At 52.2% G+C, this 18961-nt stretch overlaps 1 protein-coding gene and 1 long non-coding RNA gene across 2 annotated transcripts; one reads left to right on the plus strand and one right to left on the minus strand.

Annotated features, from left to right (window-relative positions):
- Positions 1–1016: 1016 nt before the first annotated feature.
- LOC144931249 (uncharacterized) lies at positions 1017–2237 on the plus strand. The gene is made up of 3 exons (XR_013636544.1): positions 1017–1058; positions 1753–1853; positions 2000–2237. It is a non-coding gene; the product is annotated as an uncharacterized LOC144931249 (long non-coding RNA).
- Positions 2238–8525: 6288 nt separating this feature from the next.
- On the minus strand, positions 8526–18830 carry RPP30 (ribonuclease P/MRP subunit p30). Its single transcript, XM_078855300.1, has 11 exons — positions 18567–18830; positions 17259–17314; positions 16858–16914; positions 16290–16364; positions 15831–15893; positions 15507–15596; positions 13726–13842; positions 13478–13507; positions 12441–12478; positions 10883–10962; positions 8526–9533 (listed from the first exon to the last, which is right to left on the minus strand). Exons 1-11 carry the CDS (start codon positions 18646–18648, stop codon positions 9343–9345), a joined length of 879 nt encoding a protein of 292 aa, XP_078711426.1. The 5' UTR covers positions 18649–18830; the 3' UTR covers positions 8526–9342.
- Between the last annotated feature and the right edge of the window lie 131 nt (positions 18831–18961).

Here is an 18961-nt window from a genome sequence, read left to right on the forward strand (position 1 = left end):
CCGTGAAGTATTCATTCGTTTGTCGCCCAGCTATCCTGGCTTGAAGTAGGGGTGGGGTTTCGGCACACGGCACTACAACGAGAGTGCAAGGCTTCATACTAACCCGACGCTGTATTCGTGTACTCTGTGTCACAGGTTTATACAAATCCCGAGTACAAAATCAGGCGAGATAAGCTTTCGAGGCGTGCTAAAAACACGTGCGAGAACAATGATGAATAGAAAGTGCTATATTTGATATGTGAGCGTTATGTCCTCCCAATCTCTCCCACGCCGGCCAGATTACATTGAAAGCGCTGTGCGCGTGAATTGTGCTTGGGGTGAGAGATGTACCCCCTCCCCCCACACTCAGCCCAGCACTAGAATCGAATCAAACTGAATCACCACTTGCGAACACACGGAGATGCGATACAATGGGAGGCCCATAACCGGTTCAGAAATGCATCACCGGTGTTGGCCGTGAGCGGGACGTGAACTCGGCTCACCGCTTTCGTATGGCAACTCGCTAATAACCACTATGCCACCGCTCCCCGTACTGTATACGTACACACAGACAAGTTCCTGCGAATAGCCTTTAACAGGCTCACGGGACAAGCACTGTTCACACGACTCATACATACACTTGTACAAACACATACAGTAACCGCACACACACACGTATACACTCTTTCACACACACACAGACATCAGCTCGGGTAGCTGTACGAGCAAAGTGTAAGTACGTAAATCATGTACGTAGTCACGGCACAGCACCGCTAGATTACATCCTACAGGTCCCAGTGCTGCGGTACTCTCTAGCCGTGGCCCATCGCCACGGCGTGTCCGACACGAAACGGAATTGAATACGCACACAGAGAGAATTGTGACACCAGAACGCATGAGTCATCAGGGTTTGCTGGAGGAGGGCGTGCAGGAGGAGGATACGTGATGCTGGGGGTGGGGCAGGCTCGGGCAGTGGGGGATGATGATGATCTGTGCTCGCGCTCGAGTGGAGGGTCTGTTTTGGGAGCTGGGTGGTTGGGGGGGCAGGTCGCACAGGAGGGGGGCAATTAAGATGATTGGTGGGGAGCGGGCGGCTTGCACGGTTCGGATTCTCGTTTGGTGTGTGCGCGGTCGTCTGGCCCGTGTGTTGTTTTCGTCCATCATACTTTGTGCGTACTGTGAGCATTCCGTGTGTTTATATTGCACGATACTTTGTGTGTGTATGGTTGAACGTCTTTCACACCCGTCCGTAGGAGGCAACCGCGCTCGTCGGAGGCGCAGGAGAAGGACGTCAAACTAAACACAAGAAGCAGTTGTAGAGAAACGAAACTGCGTTTAGGGTTGCGTTCGTTGTGTGCACTGTTGTCTATCCCGTGTGTTGTTTTAGTCCATCTTATTTGGTCTGCAAACCTACTCTTCTGTTCCGAAGCCGCTCTAAGTACCTCGTCGTGCGCTGTGCCCATCACGCCGCTCTCGCTTCGCGCGTCCAGCTGGGCCCTTCGCGGGTGCCCGGTAGCTGCGCGCATTGGGACGCGTGACCCTGAATTCCGTCGTGATTGAGAGTTTCGGTGGCTTCGCGTGGGAGCCCAGAGAACCCGGGCAAAAGGCAGCAGTAGCAGCAGCCGCGCACTGCATCCACCCCCCAGATGGGCGCACAAACCCCCCCGCCCCACTCGCTATCCTGCCATCTCCTGGTAGTTTCACAAATCCGTGGCATCCACCGACCTCTTTGCGTTCAAAGTCAGTCACCGTTGAACTTCTTTCGCACCGCAGAGAGGACGTGACCGCCAGTCCGCCCCTCCAGCCAGCCAGCGAGCAAAACTTGACAACAGCACAGACATCGCATGATGGGAGCGCATAAGCTGGGTTACGTGGTGAGTATCACATTGAGCCGAGGTCATTCAATTTCTGACACTAAATCAGAGCCGCCCTCCGCCACACGCAAGCGCGCGCTGCCAACTGTGCTCGCGATAACAAAACACAAAACATGTTTCTCATTCCGCGAATTCTGCGCCTGCAGGGCTCCTGCCCGCCTGGACGCGAGAGCGCGGACATCGAGGGGGAGGCGGCGAACCTCGAGGAATGCGCGGGGGTAGCCGACGACTCGAGGGTGAGTGGCGGCGTCCACTCCTCCGCTCCCCTCGCGGGTCCCACCGCTCTGCTCCAGTGAGAACAAGTAAACCCGTATAAACAAAGTTTTTCACTATAAATCCTTTATATGCGTCGCGGATAGAGTCTTCTCGTCCTCTGGCTTGAGATGGCTGCCACCTATGGGTCAGATGATTGTCTGCCAGTATTAAGCAATTGGTAATTAAATATTTAATTTGTTTTCCCTAAACAGTGTAAAATTTAGGAAAACATTTTTCACGAAAATTAATTGTCCCACACAACAAGTCTGTGTGGAAAATATCAGCTCGATTGGATCACGGGAAGTGGGTTAAAAAACGAGCGAAAGATTTGCACGGTCCTAAGCAAGCAAGTGAACTTAATATAAAGGATTAAAAAATATATTCGCCTGTGGAGGACGCGGGGATCGATCCCGCGACCTTTGGCATGGGAAGCGAGGGCGCTACCAACTGCGCTACTCCGCCACGGCCTGTGGAGGGGTTACGCTCTGGGCTCCTACACTGTGATGTTCAGCCAAAGCTATGAATGAGTTGTATTTGAATAAATGTAAAATATTTTTTTTTTGTCTAAAAAGTGTAAAATTTTTGAAAAAATTTTTCACGAACATTAATTGTCTCGCACAACGAGTGTGTGTGGAAAATGTCAGCTCGATTGGATCACGGGAAGTGGGTTAAAAAAACGAGCGAAAGATTTGCACGGTCCTAAGCAAGCAAGCAAGCGAACTTAATATAAAGGATTTAAAAAAGAAGAGACCCGGGGTTCGATTGAACGATCCTCCTACCTAGATTTGAAGCTTTCGTGACTGCAAGGAATCATCCTCTTAGGTTTTTTCGGTAAAGTCACGTAGGTAAAAAATAAAATTACAATTAATAAAAGTAATAATATTTCTACACATCTACATTGACGACTCACTTTTCAGGACCGCTTTCTGTGTGCAGTTTGTAAAATAAAATTAATAAAAGTAATAATATAAATATTATTACTTTTATTAATTTTAATTTTATTTTTTACCTACGCGACTTTACCGAAAACACCTAAGAGTATGATCCTCCTACCTCCTGTACGCCAGCCGAATTTGTCAATCTACTGCTGGATGAATCACTGTGCCGTCATTCGTGCTGTGGACCCCCTGCCCCTGTTCCATATCCACACATCTACATTGACGACTCACTTCTTCAGGACCGCTTTCTGTGTTCAGTTTGTTGTCCTTCCCCCGCAACTCCGATGAGCACGGTCGGCTACGTACGGCGCGAAAGAAGTCCACCGCACATACACACACTGGCAATGCGCGTCCATCGCGTGATAACGTTATTAATGGGCTGCGTCGGGTGGAGGAGAGCGTACGAAACACATTTCACTGACGCGATCCGACCCAAAAGAAGCAACAACAAAAAATCACTTGTGCATCAATCCACATCGTAACTTGTAATTGTATCGGTGTCCCCGCGTGACAGCAATAGCGGCCGCGTGCGCTCAGCACACGCGGGCTATCAATCCCTCATCCGTCATGGAGATTCAATTAGGAGATGGGCTCGCGTCATCCGCGGGCGGCCGCTAAGTGCACTCTGCCGGGACGCGCGCCACGAATTACAAAGAGCAGCGGGGCGGGAATAAAGAGAGCTGATCGTGGTTTCCTAGAATCCACTCTCAACCACCACCACCACCGCTCGCTCCCAGAATCCACAATCAGCCACCTCCACCGCCGCTCACTCCCAGAATACACTCTCAACCACCACCACCACTCACTCCCAGAATCCACTCTCAACCACCACCACCACCGCCGCTCACTCCCAGAATCCACTCTCAACCACCACCACCACCACCACCACCGCCGCTCACTCCCAGAATCCACTCTCAACCACCACCACCACCGCCGCTCACTCCCAGAATCCACTCTCAACCACCACCACCACCACCACCGCCGCTCACTCCCAGAATCCACTCTCAACCACCACCACCACCGCCGCTCACTCCCAGAATCCACTCTCAACCACCACCACCACCACTCACTCCCAGAATCCACTCTCAACCACCACCACCACCACCACCACGGTCACTCCCAGAATCCACTCTCAACCACCACCACCACCGCCGCTCACTCCCAGAATCCACTCTCAACCACCACCACCACCGCCGCTCACTCCCAGAATCCACTCTCAACCACCACCACCACCACCACCGCCGCTCACTCCCAGAATCCACTCTCAACCACCACCACCACCACCACGGTCACTCCCAGAATCCACTCTCAACCACCACCACCACCGCCGCTCACTCCCAGAATCCACTCTCAACCACCACCACCACCACGGTCACTCCCAGAATCCACTCTCAACCACCACCACCACGGTCACTCCCAGAATCCACTCTCAACCACCACCACCACCACGGTCACTCCCAAAATCCACTCTCAACCACCACCACCACCACTCACTCCCAGAATCCACTCTCAACCACCACCACCACCACTCACTCCCAGAATCCACTCTCAACCACCACCACCACCGCTCACTCCCAGAATCCACTCTCAACCACCACCACCACCACTCACTCCCAGAATCCACTCTCAACCACCACCACCGCTCACTCACATAATCCACTCTCAACCACCACCACCACTCACTCCCAGAATCCACTCTCAACCACCACCACCAGCACCACGGTCACTCCCAGAATCCACAATCAACAACCACCACCACCACGGTCACTCCCAGAATCCACTCTCAACCACCGTCACCACCGCTCACTCCCAGAATCCACTCTCAACCACCACCACCACCACCACGGTCACTCCCAGAATCCACTCTCAACCACCACCACGGTCACTCCCAGAATCCACAATCAACCACCACCACCACGGTCACTCCCAGAATCCACTCTCAACCACCGTCGCCACCGCTCACTCCCAGAATCCACTCTCAAACGACTCCCCAAAGTGTGTCAGATCTCACTCGCCAGCGATGACAGTCGTCGTCGGGAATCGAACTCGGTTCGCCGCGCCGTGCGCGAGATGTTCTCTAACCACTGCGTCACCGCTCCCCAACATCTGTCCTTCCGCAACCGGAGCGACGCACGTAGCCGAGCCGTGAATTCGCGGACATTGACAAACACCCACCACGGGAAGGAAGCTGAAAGCGGTCCGTCTGATGACCCAGTTATTCCGCTGAGTTTGGCGCGGTTTCCCGTTAACGATGCCCATTCATCCCTCCGCGCACTAACCGCACATCTCTCACTCCCTCGCCAGACACGAGAGAACTCCCGTTTGGCACGGTGAAGAGGTGGAAAGAGAGAGGCACATCAGGGTTGTGGCAGCCTGGGCTGGCTGGGCCGGCTGGCCAGCTGGGTTAGGCAGGCTCGGCTGGCAGGGCTGGCTTACTGGGCTGGTTGGCTGAACTGGCTAAGCTGGCTAACTGGGTGGGTAGACTGGGATGGATGGGATGGCAGGGCTGGCTGAACGGCTGGACGCGACGGTCAACTACAAAATGACGTGCGCGTTGCGAGGCAATTTGATTGAAAAATATCGATGTGGGCGTTCGCAATGCATCGCCCGTCGATTCGTGCCATGCCGAGCCGATTAATTATTGTTCATGATGCGTGCAAAGCGAGGGGCGAGATAACCGCTCTTTCTACTTTGGACTCGCAGCTGCTCCTGCTGCTTCTGGACACGGGCCGCGAGAAACGAGGGACAATCCAAGTGACGCAGGTAGAACGCGAGGCCAAACAGATAGGTGTCTCCTGGGATTAGTCAGTTACCTCTTCAGCTATATTGCGGGGCGACATGAAGTTATTTGTATGTATATATAAAAAACATGAATGAATCAATGAATCAGTTTCCTATTTAAGTTGTGGTGGAATTGTGAAGTCCGCAGCTTCCTCTCGCCACTCACACTTCCTCTCAGCTGCTGCTGCCCCCTCCACCCTGACTCACGGTGGCAGTGCCCCTAACAAACGCAAGTCCTGTTTCACACACTCACCAACACTCACCACCATCCCGATACTCACAACCGAACACTCACAACCACTCCCCACCCTGATCCTCATAACCCAACACTCACCACCCTGATCCTCACAACCCAACACTCACTACCACCCCGGTCCTTATAACACAACACTCACCACCATCCTAATATCACCACCCCGATACCCACAACCCAACACTCACCACCCTGATCCTCATAACCCAACACTCACTACCACCACCTCAATATTCACAACCCCACACTCACCAACACTCACCACTCTGATCCCCATAACCCAACACTCACCACCACCTCAATATTCATAACCCAACACTCACCATCACCACCCTGATCCCCATAACCCAACACTCACCACCACCACAATACTCACAACCCAACACTCACCACCACATCAATACTCACAACCCAAGACTCACCACCACCCACCACCCTGATCCTCATAACCCAACACTCACCACCACCACCTCAATATTCACAACCCAACACTCACCACCACTCACCACCCTGATCCTCACAACCCAACACTCACCACCACCACCACCTCAATATTCACAACCCAACACTCACCACCACTCACCACCCTGATCCTCACAACCCAACACTCACCACCACCACCTCAATATTCACAACCCAACACTCACCACCACTCACCACCCTGATCCTCACAACCCCACTCACCACCATCTCAAAATTCACAACCCAACACTCACCACCACTCACCACCCTGATCCTCACAACCCCACTCACCACCACCTCCATAACCGACCACTAATCATCCCGGTGCCACTCATCTCTGTGTGCTGCTGTTGTGGTGAATGTCCACGTTCCCATGGCAGGGGTGAGTTCTCCTTGGTGGGAATCCGTCTCGCCACGTAGCCGCATATGAATAACAACACAGGCGGCAACAACTACAATACTCATGATCTAACGCAGCTGTGCTGTGATGTGTCAGAGGGCTTGACCCAAATCCGACTTGGGAGCTGACCAACGCCATCATCAACATCTGCTTCCCCACGCCGTGGTCTGATACTCCTTCCCCCCAGTCATCCGTGCTGTCGACCCCCCCTACTACCCTGTCCAAGTCTAGACTCGAGACTCCTCGATCTCTGGACTGGCTTCCTCTACTCTACACAAGAACTATAGCCGGTTTCTACAGCGTTTGTAAGATGCGGTCTCACGTACACATTGTTACGTATATCATATCAACAGCATCAGTCATCATCAGAATCATGGCAATGGTCACCACCGCCACAACCACGATCAGGCCGGTACAACCACGCGTTTCTGTTGCGATAGGTCTCTCTCGTCATTTCCAGACGTGATTCTTGTCGCCATTAGCTCAGCCAATGGGACCTGTAAGCGTGGAAGTGGCGAGTCGGCATCGATGGGTTCCCAGATGCACACACTGAAGCATCGAGAGTTGGCGGCTAAACCGTGCTGACGAGTACTAACGAGGACGAAACCCGATCCACGGCCGTCACTCCCGTGTCACTTCCGCCTGTCAGCGGGCCACACATTTGCTCGAATGTATTTTGATGTTAAGACAAGATAACCGTGTACGCAGTTGTTCAAGACCTGTTAATGGTTTCTGTATAACGCGCGCACACACAGACAGCCCGAGTGGCTTTGCCGTCCATTGAGTCGCCTCTTCAATTTGCTTGAATTCGCCATTCACGCGCACAACTCAAAATAATCAAAACTGCGCCGAGACTAAACCCCGAGAATATTCTCTCGTTGGGTTAATGAAACCGTTTGGTGGGAAAGCCGGCAGAGCCATTCGCGAGTGATTTTGTTGTAACGCTTTGTTTTGTTAGTTGGGTGTTGTCCACTCAATTCCTGCTGCTGCTGCTGAATCGGCGACAGTAATGATTGTACAAATAAACCGTGGCGTGATTGGAGCGCGGGAGACGGCGCGCTCCACGCAGGAGATCTCCCGCGAGGATGCTCAGGTCCAGACTTTCTCAGACACCAGGCCGGGAGAAGCCCGGGCAGGACGGGGAGGGCATGGAGGGGGGGGGCGCAGTCCCCCCCCCCCTAAATGCAGAAATGTTCAGACGCCTGTTGTGTCATTAACCGATTTCGACATTTGTTCACGAGTGAAATATATTGCCGTGTTGTTCATTCGTCCGGTGGAGGGGTGGTGGTTAGCGCCACGCTGCGCCACGAACCCCGCTGACCCGAGTTCAACTTTTTTCCCACCGTACGTAGCCAAACGTGCTAATCGGAGGTGCCTCCCCTAGGTTAACTCAGCCTCAAACGAGTACCCGGCGCAGTGTAAATGTTTACACAAGGGAGACAAAGGCGGCCGGGTATTCGCCACGCCTCCGACCGGTGCCTAGGGTTGCCATCGGCTCCCCCGGCAACAGAACAAATCCGCACGGATTGAAGTTGACAACAACAAACGTCGCTTTAAAGATGAGAGCGGAAACCACGTCGGGAAGGAACTGTACACACAGCCGTTATTTAATGAAGGAAACACTCAACCCTCGAAATACACACACAAAATCAAGCAGCTTATTTTGTATTTACACTTCCAGGACGTCACGACCGGTGTGAAAGAGTAGGCCTAAACACCCTGCAGGGGAGCGCTCTACTGGCGGGAGAGCCTCTGCGAGACGTGGGGGGGGGGGTTCTAGAGAGCTCTTGGAAAGCACCACGGACACGTCACGGCTCGAAGTGCCGACGTAGGAATTCGCTATTTGGATAAGACCCGAGGGGATTGAAAGGTGAAAACCTGTAGTTTCATATTTACAGAAGTTTTAAAACTGTCGCTCTGTAGTGACCCGATGGCCTCAGCCCGGCGATCAGCGACGGGACATTCAATTTTGGTTCCGCACCTAATTTGGACAGCTCGGACAATAACAAAATGCGGATATGACGACTTGCCGCGCAACAAACGTCACTCTCGTACGCACAGCGAGTGGGACGGTGTCCGCGTGTGGACCGGTGGTCGCTTGAAAAAGGGGATCTTAGCAGTAGCTCCGAGATACCCGCTTCTGCGGGCCACCCACGAAACAACACCAACGGGGGCCGCTGTGTGAGATTTCTGAGACCACGCTTCGTGACGACGCAACGCCGATGGCACGACTGGTACAAAACTAAAATAAATGAGGGGAAGAAGTACAAAATAATGTATTTAATAAAAAAAAATCTTCCGCTGTACCATCGGTCATTGTTTAGTCATAAACAGAACACTTTGTTTGGGTCGCCTTTTCTCGCGTCACGCGATTGACGTGGCGAAATGGCTCCAAACTCGTCACTTTTTCCGAGATTTCTTTTTTGCAGGTCCTTCCTCCACCCCCTCGTCTTTTGCCACCGCGGCTGCTACCTCCTCCACCTCGTCCGCCCCTCTCTTCGCCTCCACGGTCGACTTGGCGTCCTTCTCCCCTCCGCCGGGGTCACCGAGTCTCTCCGTCAGGATGACGCCCTTGGCCATCTTCCTCGTTTCTTGGAATAAAAAAACAAAACCACAAAGCAATAAATCAGGAGCTCTACGTCAGGAGGAAACGTAGCGGCATAAATAAAAAAAACGTTTATTATTATTAAACATGCTGCTTCAGCAGGGCAGAGGTCAGCAGCGCTTGACTTGCAGAGTAGAGATCGCCAGTTTGATTACCATCTCCAGGCGCGGCAGTTGAAACAACGGCGGAAGTTCAGAATCAGAATCTCCGTTAAGACTGGAAGAACCCGATGAGCTATTTGGCTCCCTTTCACAGACGTCCACAAAGTTGCCTAAATCCCCACCCCCACACCGTCTGTCCACCCAGCGGTGTGAATGGGTTCAACCGCGGTCAATCGGCAGGGCGCACGCGGTGGAGTAAAGTGTGGGTAACTCCCGCTTGCCCCAACACGCCTAGGCCCCTGTGTGAGCGGAGGCCCTCTCTGTCAGCGACAGCGGGCAGTTGCAGGGCTGCAGCTTTACCGCCGCCTATCGTTAAAACGCGCGACGACTTCAAACCTGGCAAATCGGTGAACGCTTGTGATGAGAAATTGGGCTCTTATTTGATGGAAAAATCTGTCGGGTTGTGTTCGTCTCATCGTACTGTCCTGGCGGTGCATTTGGTCGTCTGTTTCGTTTGTCCGGTTAGCGTCGTGTGAACAGTACGTTCTTCTTCACGGGTGCGGCACCGTCTCTCGCTTGTTCCGTCTTTGCGTCTCGTTTGTACGTACGTAGAACTTCTTTCGCGCCCTACGTAGCCAACCGTGCCAGCTAATCGTCAGTCTGTCGTGCCTGTTTGACTGTCCCGAGTCGGCTGCGTCGTTTCGCTCGCTCCGTCCCCTTTGCTGTGTCTAGTCTCGTTTGTTGACTCTTTAGAAATGACAATAACCGTGAGCCTTAAGGTAGCAATTAAACATCAATACTTTTCTCAAATTCTTAGGTCTTTTAGTAAAGTCACTTTACCGAAAGACCCAAGAATATGAATTCCTGCAGTCACGAAAGCTTTAAGTCAAGATCTACTTTTCTCAAATTGAACCATCACAAAGGCACAGGCGAGACCAATCTACGTCTTCACGCCCATGGAACACAGCGGAGTGATGCGTGTGCTTCTCTAGGCCGACCCTGTGCTCGCTGTGTAATCCGTGTTGTCGTGAGGTCCGGGCCGCCCCTCCCCCGCACTACCGCAGGGAATCTCGAGTTGGCTGTGCCATCATTAATCAGTGATGGTGATGAAGAGGACAGACGGAAGTCAAGGATGAGGTTTTTGAAAGCGAGCGATGAGGTTTTTGAGGGCGGAGAAATGGGGTTTCTGAGGGTGGGTGATGAGGTTTTTGAGGGCGGGAGAGGCGGTACGAACTTGCGTGGATGATGACTGCACGGCAGTTGGAGGAGACGGCGTTCTTCCCCTCGCTCTCCGACAGGCCGAACAGCAGGGCGCTAGCCATCACAGGGGTGCAAGGTCAAAGGCCAAGGGCGTGCGGACGAGCAGCAGAACCGACAGGACGTCATCACCGTCATTATATATTTGCTATTATCGATCATGAGTCAACATCGTCGCTATCATGATTATGACGATCCCATCAATAAATCACGCGGTACGCTACCGTTACGCTTGACGTAACGACGCATACAGAACTGCGCAAAACGATGTCAAAAAACAGAGGAAAAAGGATTCACAAATCTAATTCTGACCACCCCACCCAATTAATCGAAATCTCTGCCAGGCAAGAATTGCTCCCTTTACCAAATCTCATTCATTCGAAGAAAAAAAACCACAGGCCACGCTAATCCGTAGCTCACAGCACGGGAGGACTTGTTCAGACCCTGGCCGGGTGGCTCAGCAGTTCGAGGCACTGGGCGAGCACCGTCGGGATCCGGGCTTCGAGCCGCGGCTCGCACTTGGGGAGGTGCCGGGCTGAATCGTCGTTACGGTGGCTGCTCGCACAACAGCAGCGGGAGGCGCTGGAGCCGGGGCCTGGTTCAAACTCCGGCCCTGGGAGGCATTGGGGGAGACTTAGGGAATGGTGGTGTGAATTGGAGATTTGTTGCACGCCTGCTGTCCATTCACGTGGTGGTTTCAACGCTACACATGCACGAGCTCCTTTGATAATGTCATCGCTGTGTGCTTTCATCCTGAGTCTGTCCCGAGCGTTTTTGTCTGTGCGGAGAAGCGTGGAGGTGTTGGCGGGGACGGGGGTGGGGAGAGGGGCACGCTTTGTTCCAGCACTGACTCCTACGCACGAAGACCAGATTCCACAGGAATTGGAACGTCGCTCTCAAAACTCGTGCTTCCACACACAGCCGGCATCTCTATTTCGGAACGGCGGGGAGAGCTCTGAATAAAACAAATCACGCGTCTGAGTCATAAACAGCCCGAGGGGGCAAATGCGCTCCACAAACGCTGTGTATACACACACATACGCGTGTTGTTATCTCCGCAGATAACAGCACGTGGCGACAGTTGTCTCTTAAAGTGGGAAAGCCCCCCCCTGCCCCGGAGCTTCTGATCTTGCAGATAAGAAAAAAAACTCCTCCTCGATTAAAAAGCCTTGCGCTCGGGACAAGCGCGTTGTTTTGCCTCCTTGCTTCCTCACACTGGGGCAGAGCGCTGGTGACCGCACTGCGTCACGAACCCGGCGAGCCGAGTTTGGTTTCTGTCCAGCGTTTAACGTCAGTAGACGGAGATAGCTGCCAATATACTGAGTGTCCTCGTAGGCCGGACCAGCCTTACATTAGTTCCTGGTGCGGGGGTGTAAACATCGGCACTGGGGAAAAGCGGCCTGGCGTGGGCAATTGCAGGCACACACCACCCCCATTCTAACCTCAATCTATGCTCTTTAACAGCGAGTGCCTCAAAATCCAATTAAGGCTATGGGGGAGGGGGGGGTATAAACAGCGTCTGTGCGAAAGGATACAGGTTGGCGACATCATAGGGTCCTCGTAGATAGAGCGGCTGTTTCACAAGAGGGGCACAAAAACACAGTGAGCGACAAAGACGGCAGTAACTCACGCATGATGCCACAAATCTCTCACTGAACAGGCTCCCATCGACTCATCCCCTCTGCAATGTCACAATTAGACATGCGTGCACGATTCGAGGTCCCGATTCGATTCAAGTGGATAATATTTTTTTGCTTAATTTCAAACGTCTCATTTGCGACGTCTCATCTCGCTAGTATTGTCCGTCTCGTGTTGTCTTCGTGGTTCCACCTCGTCTGAATTGTCCATCTTGTACTGTCAGTCTCATGACGATCGTAAAAATGCAAGGAATTGCCAGGGTGGGGAGGTGAATTCTTCCTTCATTCCGTACTCTCACATCCAACGACCGATGACTAAACCGCAGGCCACGCTATTCTGCAGCTCACTAAATTAAAGAGCAAAAGCTCGTTGGTTGAGGTCACCAGATGGCTCGGAGGTCAGAGGTCAGAGACACTGAGCCAGCACCGCTGAGATCCTGGGATCAAATCTGGATTTCAGTTGCCTGTTGTTCAAGAGGCTTGCCAAGCGTAGTGCGCCGATGATGCTATCCTGATCACCAATGAACGCACAAAACAAAAACCCCATCGCATCACATTTCATTTTGTGATTAATTTGTCTAAATTTCAGCTGTGATCAAACAATGTCACGTCAGTTTTTTTACCAACGATGTCATCACTCATCCATATAATGGAGACGTTACAAAGCTGAATTCCGGTCGCAATTTACGGCTGTGAAGGTGATGTCACCACGCGTTAATAATGCATAATAACGCAAAGGTCATTTCACTAAGTGACTTTTAATAATTCTGTAAACTACGTCAAGCTGTAATCATAAATAATGTGACGTTGCGGTCCGCAGGGACGGGGTGTGATGGGTGTGTTGTGTATGTCCAAGGTAAGAGCTGTGTGTTTTGGCTTTCGTCTGCCTTTAAATAAATCAAACGTAAGACAAACGCATGGAAGTGATGACTTACGTTGTCGGTGCCGCTAGAGATGATGACATTCTGAAAAACAAACAGAGCTCTGTAACATCCCGTGGCCCTCCTCAACACCAATCAAGCTCATTATCTCTCTTTCTCCCCAAAGCCACGCTCCCCAGCAGCGAGCAACATACATGACAAAGGCTCAAACACGCATTTCACTTCGTGTCTTTGCCCCATGTCACAAAACAATGATTTCAAGCCACGGTGGGGTGAAATGTGGGTACCCTCAGCTCGCTCACCTTGCCCTTGCAGACCAGCGTGAGGCTGAGCGCGTTGGAGATGGTGCTCCGCCGTGCGGCGGCGTCGCGAACGGCGGGCGAGTACGACAGCTCGAAGAACACGCCGCGCGCGATGGCCTGCACTCCGATGGGGCGACGCGCGGGTCGCCGGTTTCAAGCTCGACTCTCGACATCAGTTCGAGCCTCCCTTAAATCACGTGACTTCTGTGTGGGCCCCCCCCCGCCCATCTACTCTGAACCCCTCCCTTCTCCTGCCCACCCCACCCACCCCTCTGTGAAGACAGATACTGCTCCTCTTCCATGCAGCAGCGTCGAGGTCCTCATGTAGCATCTTGCTCCCAATCCTCATCTCTCCTGAACATTTGCTCCTGTTTCTCCGTTCCTTTTCCATCCTTTCCCTATAATTTCCCATTTTTTCTCTTGTCTTTGCAGCTCCTTTTTAAAATAAATATAAATAAAACATCCTTGACTCTACTTCCTTTCCTGTGGTGTGCCACAGGTACAACAGTTGCGAGTTTTATTTTAACCAGGTGAGAACTCAAGAGGCCGGGAGAAATTCTCGTTTGCAAGAGTGATTTGGGTCACCAAAATTAAAGAAACAATTTCTATATTGTCAACGAAGTAAAACAATCAGAACAAAATGCAAGCAACTTATCACCACCACCAGCAGCAACACAACCACCATCACCACCACCACCAGCACCACCGACTCGTAAGCCAAGACAGGATGTTAGTAACAATGCCTCAAGACTCGCATTTGGGAGGTTCCTGCTACATTTTAGATTGTTGGTCAATTCCTTTTTAAATAAGGAGCGTTTGGCTTCATGCGGAAATGAATGAAAGCATCTGGAGAAAACCCACCAAGTGTGTGAAGGGATAACAAAGCTCCACACAGATATCATTCAAAACCCTTGCTCTACTGGCATCTCCTGGCTTTCTCAAAGCCCAGCAGGTTTGTGAGTTTGACAAACATCGACGTGAACCACCCACCCTCGCCTCCAAAGTGTTGGATGACTAAAGTATTATTATTTTACCAAGTGAGGCCCACTGAGCTATATAGCTCTTTTTCAAAAGCGACCTGGCCTATTACATGCAAATGTAAATGCATGTTTCTAAATGTGGAGGGAAAAGCCAGAGGACGTGTCAAAAACACTTGCCTTGCGTCCAAGGGGAGAACATGCAAACTCCAAATATACAGCAGGCGTCAGGGTCGGGATCGAACCAACAACCTCCTCCATACCAGGCGAGGTCGTCAACATCTTGCCACAGTGGATCAGGCGTGCACCACCATTTAGGTACAGATGCTCAATATCTCATGGTATTGAACGGTGACGCAGAGGTTCACGCGTCATGCGACATTCGAGAATTTCGGCGCAATCGCTGGTGGATGAAACCAGGTCTCAATCCCACGCTCTCCGCCTCGTTAGCGCAAGTGTTTTTGACGCGACAATTGTGAGTCTGCCGAGCCGCCCGTTTTCACCGCTACCCGATGCAACGTTTTCAGATCAACAACAGATTGATTCTCGCCCAAAGAAAGCCAACAGGATGATGGACTAAAAATATTTTCATTTACACGCAGAGGCGCACAAGAGATGTCTGCTTATGTTGGCTCTCAAGAGGGAAAGCGTGAGCGACTGTCGTGGCAACAATTTTTCTGTTGTTGCTTTGTAAAAAAAATTAAAATCTCAAATTTTGGAGCGATCTTTGGATCCCGTTGAAGGCAGCAGCAGCAGCAACAGCGACCAATCAGAGAGCGAGAGAACATCCGCGTCCGTCCTCACCCCTCGGACGGACGGGTGGCGAAAGTAAAACGGCTGGCGCTCCGTGCCGTCGATGACGATGATGTCCACGTCGAGATCCATGCACGCCATCTGGTGTTCGCCACGGAAACACGCGCGTTGGAGAAACAGGTTTGTTTTAACTGGCGGCCACCCACACCACCGTGAGCCAGCTCTTGGAGTGGTCCCCCGAGAGATATTGGCCCACCGAGATAAATAGATACAGATTAGAGAGACATACAAGAGAAGCGAGAGAGATGTAGCGGAATAAATATTTCCGCAAGCTCTCGCCCGAGCGTTTTTAATGAGCACCACTAACACACTCACGTGAAACACTTTCTCCGACTTGGGCATCACGGCAATGATGTCGTAGCATTCCAGACCTGTGCGCTGCACAACACAGACGGGCGCGCTCGTCAGCACGGAGCTCTCGTGATTCTGCCGAGCCATCGGCCGTAAACAACGCACGCCGTCGACAACAGGGCTGGGGAACCGATGGGCCGTCGGCCAAATGCAGCTTCTGATTTAACATTTTTTATAAGAGGCGTCCGCAAAATAAATCTCCAGCAGGTTAACCTTAAACTCTAATCCCTAAACCTTAAAAGCTAAATTTTAAACCATAACTCCCATAGTAATGCTGGCCATAACCCTAAAACTTAAACCACCGGTTGGCAGCCACAACTTAATTTTATATGCCCTGTAGCCACATGAGCCCTACCATTTATAAAGAGCCTGCAAACCGATATCACAATTCATGAAAAATTGTACGAACAAAAACACATTTACCATTTTGTTCCCATGGGACGGATCTGTGATGATAGCTGTCAGCCGCGTCAGGATCTTCAAGGGTTTTCCTGAGCCCTGAAAAACATCGCATGAGTTAGCTCCCACCACCACCTCCACCAACAACAACACAGCCAAAGGGAGCGCAAGGCTAATTACAGACAAGAACCAAGATAGTTAGCATCGTGTTGCTAGGCCAGCAGGTAGCTCATTTCACATTCACGCCAGGTACACACTTGAGCGATAAGCTGCACAACCAAATCTTTCCCCAAATCACGCAATGCAATCGCCTGCAACTGCATTGTCCGCGTCTGAGCGAGTGGTTGTGCAACGAGGAAATGAAAGAGCGCACTCAGAACCGTCACCACCAATCATACTCGCAAGCGATGATATACGTCGCCGCAGATCGCTGAGAAGGGTCGAGCAGTCGCACAGCTGCTCGCGACCGGTCACAACAACGTCAACATATAAACCATTCAGTTGCATGCAACCAAGTTTTGCAACCGATTGCTCAGGTGTGGTTACCCCCGCTACACCGGGACGGTGGGCGCGTGCGAGTGCCATCACGGACCTGTACTTTTGGAGGATTCTCCAGGAGGAACTGCGGGATCTGCGGTCGCTTGATTTCCTGTGCAGAACCGCAAGAGCAGAGCTTTCACACAGGGGAAAAACGTTGTGGCGCGCTACTCGCCTGGAATTTCAGTACACGCCGTCACGGAGGACAGAGGCACGCACACACGCGGTGTGAGGCCAAAGGGGCACAGTCGTTACCTCCACTCCCCCCTCCACCCACCCCGAATGGCTTCTTCATCTCGCGACAGGGCACCGAGACCACCAATTTGGAAAAAATTGCCGAAAAGCCAGAATAAAAAAAGTATCGTAGGTGTTGTCGTGATTTTCCTTGTGTCGTGTGCCAACGAAATCTCAAGCCGCGTGCGCCCGCCATGGCGCGCGTCACCGCGACGTACCCACCTGGCCCTTCGCACTCAAATCCACCACGGTTGTGATGGCCACGGTTGAATATCCCACTGGGAAAAAATGTAAAACCACAGCAAATACAAAACACATGAAACAAAGACAAAATGTTTCCTTAAATGCGCGGTGCGGAACCCATTGCGCGTGACCCCATTCTGTACGGTCCGTGACCTCATTCCATGAGGTCCGTGGCCACACGTGGCCAGAGGAAGATTTAGAAACCTCCCAAGGGGGGAGCGGGGGGTGGTAAGATGCAAAAATGTCAAGATATTTAACTAGCGTCCTACATTAATAACGATAAAAACCATTCAATGTATTTTCTCTGCTAAGGATCAATAAAACACCGATGTTCTGGGTCTCCAGACAGGTGGGGGAGGGGGGTGCAGTGATAGGTGACAAAGTGTGTGTCGGGGGGGGTGACCGAGGTTTGTGTTTGCATCAAACTATTTGGAGATGCCTGCTGCACGGGGCGAGATGAACAATACACGACGGTTGCGTGCAGTTTCTCGGGCAGGAACGATGCAATTTGGCACCGATTTCGACCGTGCAACTGTTGGCATCTGGCACACGGCAGCGGTGTGGTTGACATGGACGACACTCGGCCGTGATGACCTCTTTCATTTGAATCTGAGTGCCTCTGAAAGGTTTGGGGCACACACTGGGACGATATCGTGTAGTGTGTACTGTTATTCAGGGGCATATGCCCCCCCCCCTCCCGTGGTCGGTTTCATTACAAGCAATGCTATAATTTAGCTTGTTTTAATACGACGGACAATTACATTTATGGGTAACTAACGTATTTATCTCACCGTAATCTGCCTTCCCCTTTCAAATGCGCATCAAGTCAATTACACGCCACACATGACTGACGGTTGGCGAACACATTTATTCACACTCGCGCACGTGTCGCAAGTCACCCACTGTACAACACGTGCGGCGGAAACGACGACACCGATCTACGATGCACTGCTGGATGAAGGCCTTCCCTTACGCCGTGTCGGTCACGGGGGGTTGTTTGGCCAAACTTTACCCCGCTGTGCTTAGTGGGTTTAGAGCGTAGTGGTGCTATCCAATTTGCGAGGAATTCACTCACAAGCCTAACAACTTTAGCGTTGCGTTGATGAACACGTGGGGGATAAACCCTAGTGGGGGGTGGGGTGTACCGTGGTAGGTCGCGAGAATTGAAGTTCTAAAAGAAACAACATTGACCCACTCTGTTTACTGTACAGTGCACTGTACATACACGTGTGTGCTCGGCACGCGTGTGCGGCGTGGCCTCCGGCGCATGTCCCGGGCCGCACTTACGCCTCGCTGCCGCCTCCACGACGCTCTGCAGGTGCTGCGGCTTAGCGTTGGCGCCCCCCGTCAGGTTCAGCTCGGCAGACATTGCCGTGATATCGCGCGCGCCGTTGCTTCGAGCGTGCCGGCTTTGGCGTCTTGAATCGCGACCCCGTCGTGGTGGTTCTTGTGTTGTTCTCGCCGCGCGTGCCTCCTCAAGCGGCCATCTTAGGTAGGGAGCATGCCCGTCGCGTTGTTGCTGCGGGGGAAGGGCGGGGCGGCGTCTGTGACGCCACTGCTCGTCTCGACCAATGGCGTTCTTTGCCGCTCCCCGACGTAAGATGTCCGACGCAGGGTCAGCACGTCACGCGTGTGGCTCGCCGTAGGAGGTTTCCGCGAATTCCGTTGGTCGCGTTTTGAAA

The sequence above is a fragment of the Lampetra fluviatilis genome, chromosome 4 (assembly GCF_964198595.1).
Source record: "Lampetra fluviatilis chromosome 4, kcLamFluv1.1, whole genome shotgun sequence".
In the NCBI taxonomy this organism is placed as follows: domain Eukaryota; kingdom Metazoa; phylum Chordata; class Hyperoartia; order Petromyzontiformes; family Petromyzontidae; genus Lampetra; species Lampetra fluviatilis.

Coding starts and splice junctions, on each gene's coding strand:
- RPP30 (XM_078855300.1), bottom strand. CDS start 18,648: ATGTCTGCCGAGCTGAACCTGACGGGGGGCGCCAACGCTAAGCCGCAG. Junction 16,915..17,258: donor ATTTGAGTGCGAAGGGCCAG/GTGGGTACGTCG, acceptor GGTTCTGCACAG/GAAATCAAGCGACCGCAGAT. Junction 15,894..16,289: donor CGTCCCATGGGAACAAAATG/GTAAATGTGTTT, acceptor TGTGTTGTGCAG/CGCACAGGTCTGGAATGCTA.